At 37.6% G+C, this 12,535-nt stretch overlaps 1 protein-coding gene across 1 annotated transcript in view; it reads right to left on the bottom strand.

The window, feature by feature from the left end:
* Positions 1 to 12,535, bottom strand: part of SLC9A9 (solute carrier family 9 member A9) — a 288,473-nt gene that overhangs the window by 182,135 nt on the left and 93,803 nt on the right. The window contains exon 6 of the mRNA XM_067556089.1: positions 11,209 to 11,314. Coding sequence (XP_067412190.1) covers positions 11,209 to 11,314 — 106 coding nt within the window. The remainder of the gene's footprint in view (positions 1 to 11,208; positions 11,315 to 12,535) is intronic.

Here is a 12,535-nt window from a genome sequence, read left to right as displayed (position 1 = left end):
AAACAATTTCAGAAGTTTTACTAATGCAGTGAGCACCCATCTTGATTAGTGAGCTTGACTCTACTTAAAGAAGGGGAAAGTCTTCTAGAAGTTTCTATTTATAACAAGTTTGCTCACATTGCCTCATTCCACATTCTCACATTGCCTATTCCAGATGGTCACTGATGTAAAATGTCAAATCAACAGTCTCACAATATGGGGATAAACCCTTCCTCAAAGGTAAAAAAAGAGCAGACAGGTAATCATAATATCATTATAGAAATCAAAGAGGGAAAGGATTTCTCATCCACCTTATTGATTCACTCATTAACTTGCAGTACAAATAACTCCTCGCTTTATTAATTTATGGTTACGCTGTTATCTGACTGACTGTAGGTTTAATCTACTGCCCTGTATGTGCCCTTTCTGCTATGTGGTATTAGCAGTATAGGCCAGGCTTAGTGTTGTCTAGGGGTTTCAATAAATAAAATGTCAACCCCCCATCCAAAACGTTATTTTCTCCCGTTTTTAGGAACTTAAATTTTAACACTCCTGGTCATCTTTTACAAGTGTTTCTTCCCCATTCACCCTCTCAGGAATATGAAATCACCAATACCTTTTATTTGGGAAAACAAAATGAACAGTTATTTATATAATGAAAATAAATTAGCAAAACCCAAATGTTTTTTTTTCCTGTCCACATACCTTCCCCCTTTAATGCTTCCACCACTCCATCTCCTACATCCTCATTTTCACAATCCCATCCCCTTCGCATCCCAACAAATCCTTATCCCACCTCCTTCCTTCTTGCTTCCAGTGGCATCTACAATTATCCTGGGGATTCTGTCCATCCCTTCTCACCGCTTTTTCCACCAACCATTCCCTTGACTGATACCATCTCTGTTCCCATTTCCCTGGTCTCTCTCTTCCTTGACAGGTCTTGAGAGACATCATGCCTTTTAACTTTTTGTACAATGGTTAGTATGATGGGGTCTCAAACCTGATTGGAACATCTGGGTGCTGCAACAATATACATATTAAATAACTAAAGTTATTCTGATAATTTTCTTCTTTTCTTTTAAAACTAGCTTCAGTAGATCCCCTTTCTAATATATCTGGATGCTATGCTGTAAATTCTACTTATGTACATGTCCTATATGTTTAGCTTCATCTGACTTCAATGGCAGCCTTCACCCCATACTCAAGGGCAAATTTTGGCACTACACAATAAATATTCAAAAACAGGCATAAAGTGTGTGCACAGACATTAAAACCAGTAAATGTACTAAAAAAATACACATTTATGAACAAAAAGGGGCCAACTACACATGACAATGGAGAGTTTTTTGCACTAGTGTATATTTATGCACTCATATGGTTATTTTGTATAAATAATTTCTTGTCTGTGCACAGATATTTTGGAAGCCTAAATTAAATTAGGTGCATATTTTAATTTTTTTTATTGCAATGCCTGAAAAGGTAAAGGTATTCCTAATCACGAGTCAACCATAATCAAGATGAATGAATGATGAAAGATACTGTTGAAATTGAAGAAGCAATCAATTTTTTTTCCTGATCATCCAATCTTGGAACACCAATGTGGTGAGTCAATATTAAAGCAATCATTTTTTGTGAAGCTTGCAATGAAATGCAAGAAGTTCCTTATAAATCTTAACTAGTGGGATTGGGCTGAGGCAGACAGTCTTCATTGGGTTGAATAACCTTCTATTTGAACTACAAATGACAAGGAATAAGAAGCAAAGAGAGTCTTTTTTTATTATTCCTTTTGGATGTAAGATGACCGAATGCATTTACATCAAAGGAAACAAACTGTTAAAAGTATTCCCTGAGTCTGCTGTCCACTTCAAAGACTGGACAAAAATAAGGGCCCTTTAGCATAAGTTTATTTCTCTGGGACTGGACTAATGGTAGCGCCAAATGCTACATAGGAATATAGTAAAAGAGGGTCACTGGGTATAACTTAGAATACAGTTAAGAAATAGAACCTTCAGCACAGCATGAAAAATGGCATATTCTAACTCAGCACACTTGCTCTCTGTCTCTGCAAGTCATTTACTTACATTCCAGAGAAGGACAAGTTTTATTCCTGTTAACACTGCAAGACATATGGAAGAGTTAGTCACACATTTCATCAACAGAATTGTCAGTTAAGCTTCAACTGCAGAATCTTTATTACTGGTGCTTGATGGGCAAGAAGAAGTAGAAAGAAACCGCTTGATTTTCAGATCCCAGGCCAAGCATCAGTATTGGCTGTTAGAAAAACCTTTGGCTCTGAAATGAGTGCACTCAATATAAAAGTGGTTAAGGGAGTAAATACAGATCCCCGCAATGTCATTTTTAATAGCCACTTTTCTGACAATAACTTCAGTTTAAGGAAGAATATGAAAACATGCAGCTGTCTTGTCACTGTAAAACCAGCTATTCTGTGGAATCAGGGATCAAAGCAAAAACCAGAGCACTAAATTCTGTGGCAAACTCCATCCTGCATAATGTTCCAAAAATTCAAGGGCAAAAGATCCAAATCAGGGACAGCTCCTGACAAAAGATAATAGAAATTTAAAACTAATCATTAAAGGAGTTTCAAATCAGTTCAGGTACACCTCAAGGAGGAACACAGCATGCCTTTCAAAGCTGATATTATTTCCTGTAAATCCCAAAGCCTATTTGGACTGTAACTGCATCAGGGTGGTTACGCTGTCCTTTTTGCAGGGTTGCCCGCTTTTGTCAGGTATACATAACAAACCATAACAAAAAATAAAGCCTAACTGAGAAAGTACATGAAGAGGTTTTCAGATACAACAGAAAATATCAGTGATCTTAGAAATAGCTAAGACAGAAAAGAAATAAGTGGGCAATTTTCAGTAATGAAAAAGGTTATTTGTGAGGTGTTCTAAGGATACACTCTACAACCAGTGTCATTACGTAAATTTATTAACGATCTGGCAAGGAGTGAACAATGAGGGGACAACATTATTTAGGTTAGTAAAGACTGTGAGGAACTTCAGAGGAAATCCAATGGCAATTAAAAGGCCAAACAAAAAGTTCAGCTGCTCTGAGAATGAGATAATGAATAATATACACATATATTATAATGTCATTATATAAATCAGTGGTATGGCATTTCCTGGAATACTGAGTTCAGGTCTGATCACCCTCTCTCAAAAAAGAAATAGCAGGAATAGAAGAAGGTTGGAGGTGAAACGAAAAAAATTTAAAAACTGGAAAACCTTTCATGTAGAATAGAATGAGAAGACTGAGACTGAGGAGATGAATAAAAGATGACATACCAAAGGTATGAACAGTAATGAATGGTTAAGACTAGATCTGTGCGAAAGATGTTAATTCCATTTTGCAGAGGATTTTGGAATGTTGAAATTTGTTTTTGGGTCTGATCTGGCCCAAAACCCAAACATTTCAAAATTCTCCATTAAACAGGATAAAAAAAAATCATTTAGAAAAATCAAACCTGTTCATTTCAAAATGGGCTGATTGGGAACCAGTGTTCCCTAGTGCCAAGACTCCAGCCTCAGTGCTCCCAGCTCCTTTTTATCCTGCCTGGTGGGCTAAAGGGGAACTAGTAGGCTGGTCGTGGAAGATCCAGCTTCAAGGCTCCCAGATCAGCCTGGTGTCAGGACAGCCAGGTGACCAGAACAAAGGTGGCAGGGCGCATCCCCAACAAAGTAGCAATGCTGAACAGACTGGAGTGGCAACTTACTTTAGGAACCTATATGCTTTCCTTTGGGTCTCCTGGTTAGACTCTTGCTTGTGGCCTGACTGGACCCTTAGGACTCACAGATAATTACCTCAAAGGACTCATTAGGCTCAGAACACTCACCACACTGGGATGTCTTGGGAAATGGTTGTGTGGGAGAATTTTCAATCAGTTCTAGTTAAGACCCTGATTCCTACCCCCATTGACATCAATGGAAAGACTTCCACACACTTCAGTGGGCAATGGATCAAGCCCACAGTGGAGGTAAATTGGGTGTTTCTGTTTATTCTCTCACAATACTGGCCGAGTGGACTTTACATATGTTAGAACTGAACCTCCTGTCATTGCTTGACCCCCTTTCTCTCCTCTCTTCAGGTGACTTTCCAGTTTGCCTTTCTGCTTGTTATCAGAATTTCTTTAGCCTCCAACTACACTTTTTCATTTTAGTCTCTTGTGTTTGCTTCCCCTCTCACTTTAGAGATGTCCATGGATATAATCATGGTAGAACTTACACCAAAGAAATAGTCAACCCCAAAATACTTGAAGTAGCCATGCAGAGCCTAAGATGGCCCTTATTTCTTTTGTTTTCTATGTTAAGTCTAGTTGGTCAAAAGAGTTTCTAAAATTCCTAAAAGTGTCCTGGACTGACATAAAACTATAAGGACATATCCTCATCACTCTATTAGTAAGTATCACCACTGTGTTAGAAGCAGCTCTGTGGACTACCCAGAGTAGTTCCATGGACCACTGCTTGAGAGCCGTTGCCATAGATTATGCACATACAATACAAACTGAACACTGACTGTATCGTCATTTCTTCTGGAAGCTGATCCAAGTTTTGAATAACTGTGCTTCATTATTTGCACTGTGTGATTTTAGAAAATCCTACACAAGTTTCCAGTGAACTCATGTCAAGAAGAAATGGCTTGAGTGTGACATCTACTTGTATACGGTATTACTAGACTAGGAGGAGCTTGCTCATTGGATGTATTTTTATCACTTTAAAGGATTCAGAGGGAACCATGAAGCTAAAACTTCAGCAAAAGAAAGTTTAAGGAAAAAGGAAGTCTACCTATATTTTGGATGAGTCATTCCTTTAATCACAAATAAAGATAAGCATATTTGCCACCCTTTTCCCCCATACCATTGCCCCTCAACACTGTAAGCTCCTGCTAATGGCCTATGCTAAGTGGTTGAATTTTCTCCTTTTTGGAATTGCCATGCGGTAATGGATAAGCTCTATCATTTTGGCCTGATGAGAGTAGACCCAAGCAAAATGAGAAGGACAATAATCTGCAAATTATTTTCCATAAATTTCAGAAGCTTTTAAACGATTAAAAAGAATCTGGTATGTGAGGACAGCTCATTTATCACCCACAGGCTAGAAATAGTGTCAAATCCTGCAGCCAAATCTTGAAAAATGGACTCGGAATCCAGCTAATGCAAAAGAAGAGCTGTCTTTTCCAGAAGCTTTGAAAATGAGATTTCTTCATCATTACAAGCTACTTAATGTACAACTTCATAAAGAAACCCATGGAAGTTCATTATATAACTGCAGAAAAATGAACAGGTTCTTTACTCTCATGCCAGGACAGAATTTTCAGATAAAACAAACAACAATGGAATGTTATGTATTTGTCCAGGCCTATCTTCCTTGGCAAAAAAAGGATTCCCAAAAGCCTGAAACAAATCACATCTATGAATGTCAATGGAAAGGTAACAGACAATGCTTTCATTGATAGGTGGAACACATCTCTTGGGTAATGTTCTGCTAAGATATTTATGTTAGCAGGGAACCAAATAAGTAACCTTTACTTGTCCATATTCTGTTCTTGCGGAACATTCAGCGTGAGAAGGATTTTTGCCAGTAAATAGCACAGTCCTCCTCCCATTTAACTCCTTCTACTTGGAACATCCTTCCACAGTCTCTCCACCTTCTTTCACTCCCCTCCTCCAAGTCTCTCTGTAAAGAATGCTCAAACCCCAATCTCACAGTCTGTTCACTTGAATGCGGGAAGGGTGGTATACAGATAGGACAGTGGAAGAAGGATGAACATTTAAAATAAGATGTTTACCTTCAAGATGCATGCATAACATCCAGAGCAATGGCACTATCTTACTGCTATAGACTTCTTTTTCCTATTTCTCCCCTGGTTTGTCAACAAATCCCCATACATGCTTCAGGTTTCAGCCATATACTGCAGACTCAATCGCTCAACTGAAGTCAGTGGGAATTTTATTCAGTTAAGGATTTCAGAATTTGGCCCTTAGATTGTAGACTCCTCAGTGCACAGACAGCATATTTTATTCATATATAAAGCTCTATGCACATGTATGTTACTGTAGATATTATAAACAATAATAATAATAATTCAGGGGATTAGAATCCATTAATGGGAGAAAAATATCTTGAATTTTTGCATCCTTGCAGTATGAATGCCTAGCTAGTCCCCATGGTCAACTGATCAGACATCACCCTTGGGGTTGGGTAAGAGGACAGAAAGACCCTTACAAGGTTAAGGAAATAGGATCCCAGGAAGGTTAATAACATAAGAACTTAAGGCTGGCCATGCTGAGTCTGATCAATGGTCCATCGAGCCCAATATCCTGTCTTCCAACAGTGGCTGGTGCCAGATAATTCAGAGGGAGTGAACAGAACAGAGAAAGTTATCAAGTGATCCATTGCATGCTCTCCAGTCCCAGCTTCTAGCTGTCAGAGATTTAGAGACATCCCAAGTATGGGGTTGCGTCCCTGACCATCTTGACTAATAGCAACTGATGAACCTATCCTCCATGAACTTACCTAATTCTTTTTTTCAACCCAATTATACTTTTGGCCTTTACAGCATCTCCTGGCAATAAGTTCCACAGGCTGGAACTTGTTAAGCTGGCAGCTAAGAAAAGAGTGGTTTTTATGCTTTTTGGGCCTTGAAGAGGAAAACTTTTTAACTAAATGTGTGTTCTGTTTTTGTTTATGCTGGAAGACAATCTGAAAAATCACACAGGAGGCATAAGTTACACGCAGTGATAAAAATCTCATCATTTAGAACCTGTAAAGCAAAAGGTTCATTGCATACAACAACTCCTAGATAATAATCAAAGGAAAACTAGTCTTCATATTTGTTATGATTTTTGATATAGAGCTAACAAGGGGAAGTATAGCATGATTTTCAAAAAGGATAGCATACAGTCTCTCTAGGAGTTATAGAAGAACCAACATAGAAAACTGTCTTAGCCTAATGAAAATTATTTCCTTCCTTAAGAATGACATGAAGATATGATTGGAAATATCTTGCTTTTTGTACAAAATTCTGATCATCCATCATCCAAAATCAATTGTTTAGAAGCTATCTGAAGTCAGAGACTAAACTAATATTTTTAACTATACCCAACATTACCGAGTATTTCAAATATCTCTTTTCATACATACATATTGTTTGTTTCATATTTTCAGGTAGGCAGCATATAAATTATCTCCATACACTGTAAATAGACACAGAAGAGGAGAGAGATATGCCAGTGAATATCATATATGCTTTGTCATGCACATTTTATAAGGCTTTCATATAAGGATGCACAGCTAATACTGCCTGCTATAAAACATAGTCAATTTCCTGGAAAACAAGGTGCACAGGAAATAACTGATTTATAATATAAGCAGTCACGTAGACATGCATATGTAAAGAAAGAAATTTTCAGTCATTTCATGAGTGTTTTTGGAAAGATGATTTCTAATAATTGGTCTGGAAAGATTAATTTAAGTACCTCAGGGCTTTTGTTAGCACTGTAGTTCATTCTTCCAGATCTTAAACCCCCAGTGTAAAACAGGTTATATCTTTGAGGTCTTCAAGAGTAGTTATTCTCCATGGGGATTCTGAGATTGTTTTATTCAAAGGAATAGTTTGTGTTAATGATATAAATTGCTGGGCATCTGTATAAAGTGCTTATTGAGGGTCAAACCCTCCTCTGCAATGCATGAGGAAACAGGCCTTGTGCTGCTGAACTTCTCCCACCCACATAACATCTGTCCAGCCATTCTGCAGCTACCATTACAACTATGGCCGCTAAGATCCCCTTACACTGATCTGCTTGTAGATAGGGGAGTATAATGGAAGCCTCATGAAAAACCTTAACTAGAGCATTCATTGCCAAGGAAACTATAGAACTATAGAACTATATATACTAAAATATGGTTCCAAGGGCCACTGGAAAGCTGTTAGTGAGGGCTGGAGAGCTGTAGTGCTCATGTGGATGGTATCTGGAGGCATCGAGTCTGTGCAATATAAAGGCAGGTGGAATCCCTCTTCTGGTAGCACACAGAGTAGTGTCACTTATTAAACATATACAAAAGGTGTCCTGTGAGATCACCCCCGGATTGTCCTCCTCACACTAACTGATGCATAAAAGGGGAGAAATATAGGGGGAGCAAACCTATCCCAACATCCCCTGTTGGTGTGCAGCAGGCAATCCCTTCCATTCGGGGAGGACAAGCAGACACTTTATGTTTGTTTGTCCGTGAGTGGGTGAAGTGGAGCTGGAGGAACAATGAACCTTCCCTGTCTCCTCCCAGCCCACCCACTGAACCTACCAAGGGTCAGACACATCATTTTTAAGCACTTTGGGATCCTCTGTGGTAAGAGGCAGTATATAAAAGGTAAGATGCCCCCTTAGAAATTAAAATGAGTCATCCTTGCAGACATTTGACTAGAGTTTCTTCAGCTGTCTGGTGAAACACGTCTCTCAGCCTTTCTTTCATTCTCTCTTCTCTTCACTCATTAAACAACATATAAACAAGCATAGCACTGTCTTATTACTACTGATTCTTTTCTGTATTTAGAGCTTCACATTTTTAAATATTCCCCTGCCAGTCAGGTGATACATTCATTTGTCACTGCACCACATTGAAAACAACTTTGAGCAACATTTTTAAAAAGTAAAAATAAAATGGTGTATGTGTCATGGGATGAAAGTTGCTGCACTTTCTTAACACTAGAACACAATATTTCTGCACACAACTAGAAGGAAGTTGTTTAATTTGCCGAGGTGTTAACTCACTGAAGTTGACTTTATCACCAGTACACCTTTACTTAGGAACCTGCAGGAAGGAAGGTCATGGTAGGGTTGAGATTTACACAATTGGTACAACAACTTATTATTTAGGCTAGAAATTAAACATCACCCAGATTCTTTTCAGCCTCATCTAATACAGAAGTGTAGGCATTTCCTCCACTGTCTGACACAAATTTCAGTACTGAAAAATTACAGAAAATATATTAGTTTGCTAGTGCAAACAGATCCTACTGCAGAGACTAGGGTTACCATGTGTCAGAAACAGAGAAAACAGATGAGAAAGCTCTGAAGAAGAACCAGTGTTTCCAGCAAGCATATTCCTATCTATCTTCAGTCTCCACTTGAAGGTTGGTGGACTAAACCCTATGACCTGGATTTGTGTACAGAGAAAAGAGGAGAGGTTAGAAACTCCTGACTTGTGAACCATAAAATATTGCTAGGCTTTTGAGATTTGCTTTGTAGTTCAGTGGTTCCTCAGAGTTTGACCTTTGAAGAGGTCTATGTGATTTGGCAGCACAATTGCTGAAAACTAAAGACACAACAGATTCCAGCTTCTTTTTTGAGTTGCTTCTAGGTTTAAGGGTTCCATGGCTAATCTCTAGCTCAGCTCAGCACTAGCTCAGCTCAAATACAACAGAATCAGAGAAAGAAAAACAGACTTTACCATCTCTGTATTTCTTATTTTTTTGGTTAGTACAGTAAATTTCTATTTTAACTGTGTGCTTTTATTTTGTTACAATTCTTTCAGTTTTTCTAGTCTCTGATTTAGATGTTCTTTTGTCCATTTTGTTTATACTGATACAGCATATATTCTGTTAAATCACACATTCTGACTGCAATTACTGAATGTGACATCTATGCTACATCTAATCATCAGATGCTGTGCTCAAACACTTGACAGCATGTGGAATGTTGTTCTTGCTCTGAAAACAATTGCAGGGCTTTATTGTGGGAGGGTGAATGTAAGAGGACAGGTATTTAGACAATTAAATAGGAGTGTTAACTCTAATCTTACTTATCTTGCAAGAATTATGTACTGGCTGTGAAAACAAGCCGTCACAACAAAGGAGAAAAATTCCCAGTTTGGTTCATTACGTACTGTCTACCAAAACTCACTTTACAACTTCAACAGGATATAATATTCTTCTACATGCCTTGTCCTCATAGCACTTCTGAGTAATATTGCTTTGTTCCACCCCAGAAGTGTCTGTATTATAGCCCAGACTCAAGAAAGACTTAAACATATGCTTAGTTTTATCCATGCTCAATTTAAGCATGTACATAACTTCTGTTGACTTCAATACAAGTTAAGTAAATGCTTAATTGTATTCCAGAACAGAATTGCTTTTCTGAACCAAGACTTTGTTCACTCACTTGTTAGTTATTTTCATATTTTATTATAGCTAGAGCATGTAGTGAGAGTTTTATCTAAGGTTGCTGGAATATTTGTGTACTACCCCCCTGTTTTCAGTTGCTCATAAGTTTTCAAAACTTTATACACCTGAAATTTTCCAAGCTTGATAACTGCCTGTTAAAGATTTCTGGATAGTTTCAGGTGGGGGAAAAAAGAAAGGTTAAATTGTTATTGAATATAAAGAAAGTAGAAAAAATGTTTTGCAATATAAAAAAATTCCTGCAATCTGTCTTTGAACAGCTGTAGTGTCCAAGGATGACATTTAGCAGGGAAATAGTCTTCATTGAGTAGAAGTGTCTTTTGCCATGCTGATGCAAATCAGGTTTGATCTGGCAAAATTATGAACCTTCAAAGAGCACACTGAGTGCGCAGTGGGGTGGTTTGCATTTTTCACAATGATCCAAAGAACGATAGGCTGTGCCACACGTGGTGGATGAAGCCAACTTGGGAACCTTCTAGGGTAAATGAAACCCATCATTTGTGAAGTGCTTTAGGATCCTTGGGAATGAAAGGTGCAATGCAATCTTACATTTACTAATTTACATAATATTATCTTACATTTACTAGCAGAAATCCTGCTGGCTTTAATACTACACTGCACCACTTTGTGATTTTGCCTTGGAAAACAATGGATTGTAGAAAATACGAATATGAGATAGTTTCTGATCCTGAACTTCTCTCTCCAATCTGGCAAACCTCCTATGTTCATAGGATCCAGTAGCACAGCTCCATTCAAATACATTGTTTAAAGTAGAACATACATCAGATTTAATACACTCTTGTGCAACATTTATTGTTTTTTGGGCTGAGTATTCAGAACTAAGAATTGCAGTTCAGACACACAACTCCCATTAATATTGGAAATGGGGTGCTTAAGGCACCAATTACATTTCTGGAAGTTTATCCTTTTAATGCAATCTTTAAACTCTACATTAATATTGTATGAAGACAGCTATTTACCAGGACAATTCAGAGTTATTTCATTGTTTAAGGAATACACGTTTGTACTTACTATGTGAGAACTATAGCCACAGCATCATTTAAGACACTCTCTCCAAAAAGGAGTGTATACAGATCTGTATCCACGTGCAGCTCATGGAAAATAGCCAGAACTGTCACTAGAAGGAAACATACAAAGCAAAGCAAGCTTATTATTGTTATATTTCTATAATAGCTAATGAGCTAAAGGGCAGGGAAAGAGGATCTGAGTTTTGATAAGTGTGTTTTAATATCTAAACAATGTAACATAACAATTTTCACAAAAATTGAATGAAATACGTTAGAAAAAGGATACATTTAAATACAACAGCTTCCTAAATCCGGCAATAACTTGAAGAGTTTTTCTGTTTCACATGAACTAGTAATGCCCACTCCCTGTAACCTTTCAGTCATACACAAACTAAAACTATACCTTTGATCATCCCTAATATCAGGGAAATAGTCTTGTGACTAAAGCAAAAAACTGGAGGTAAGGACACTTGGATGCTATCCCTTCTTGGGTGATCTGAACCCCAGTTTACCTCTCTATGAATGAGACAATACTAATACTTACCTATCTCCCATGTGGATTGAGGGGCTTAATTCTTTTATATTTATAAAGCACTTTAATAGCACTGAAGGTACCATTAATTTGAACATTTTTTCCCCTAAAAAATGGTATTTATATGTTGAGATCACTGATGAAATAACTCATTCAATTTGGGTCAGAGGTAAGCTGATCTTGGACAAATCACTTAGGGAAACAGAAACACAAAGAGGCTTTCTCTAAACAGGGCATAATAATGCTGAACCATCTTTGTAAAGTGCTTTGAGTGCTATGGATGAAAAATATTGTGCATGTGCTCTCTATTACTATTCATATTTACCGTTTTCATGAAGCAAACAGAAGTTTCCCTTTCTACCAAAAATGTAATGTAAAGCTTCCTACTGATTCGTATGTTTGGAAAATTACACAGTTGCTCACTGCATTTGCTTCACTGGTGCTCATTCAGGTACATAATTGTGCAATTGACTAAATCTTCATAGCACAGAAATCCTGAAGTTTAGAAGTGCCTCCAGGGTTTCAGGTTTACATCTGACATTTCAGAAAAGGGAATTTTTACACTGAAGCGACCACTGAAGATTCACACACTAATGTTAGTTTTGTGTGAGTGATATTTTTCTCTTTCTAGAGCCTTGGACATTATGTACAGAAAATTGGTAAAACTAAAACCATTTCTGGAAGAATTTTCCAATAGATGTTCAACAGTGTTTGGAATCTAGTATTAGTTTAGAGACCCAGTTCTGATGTTCTCTTCTCCTATGGGGTTTTATGTACCATAATCCAGATTAACACAGCA

The sequence above is a fragment of the Emydura macquarii genome, unplaced genomic scaffold, assembly GCF_026122565.2.
Source record: "Emydura macquarii macquarii isolate MOO-44397 ecotype Brisbane River unplaced genomic scaffold, CSIRO-AGI_Emac_v2 contig_18, whole genome shotgun sequence".
Taxonomy (NCBI): Eukaryota; Metazoa; Chordata; order Testudines; family Chelidae; genus Emydura; species Emydura macquarii.
This window is presented reverse-complemented; position numbering and strand designations above follow the sequence as displayed.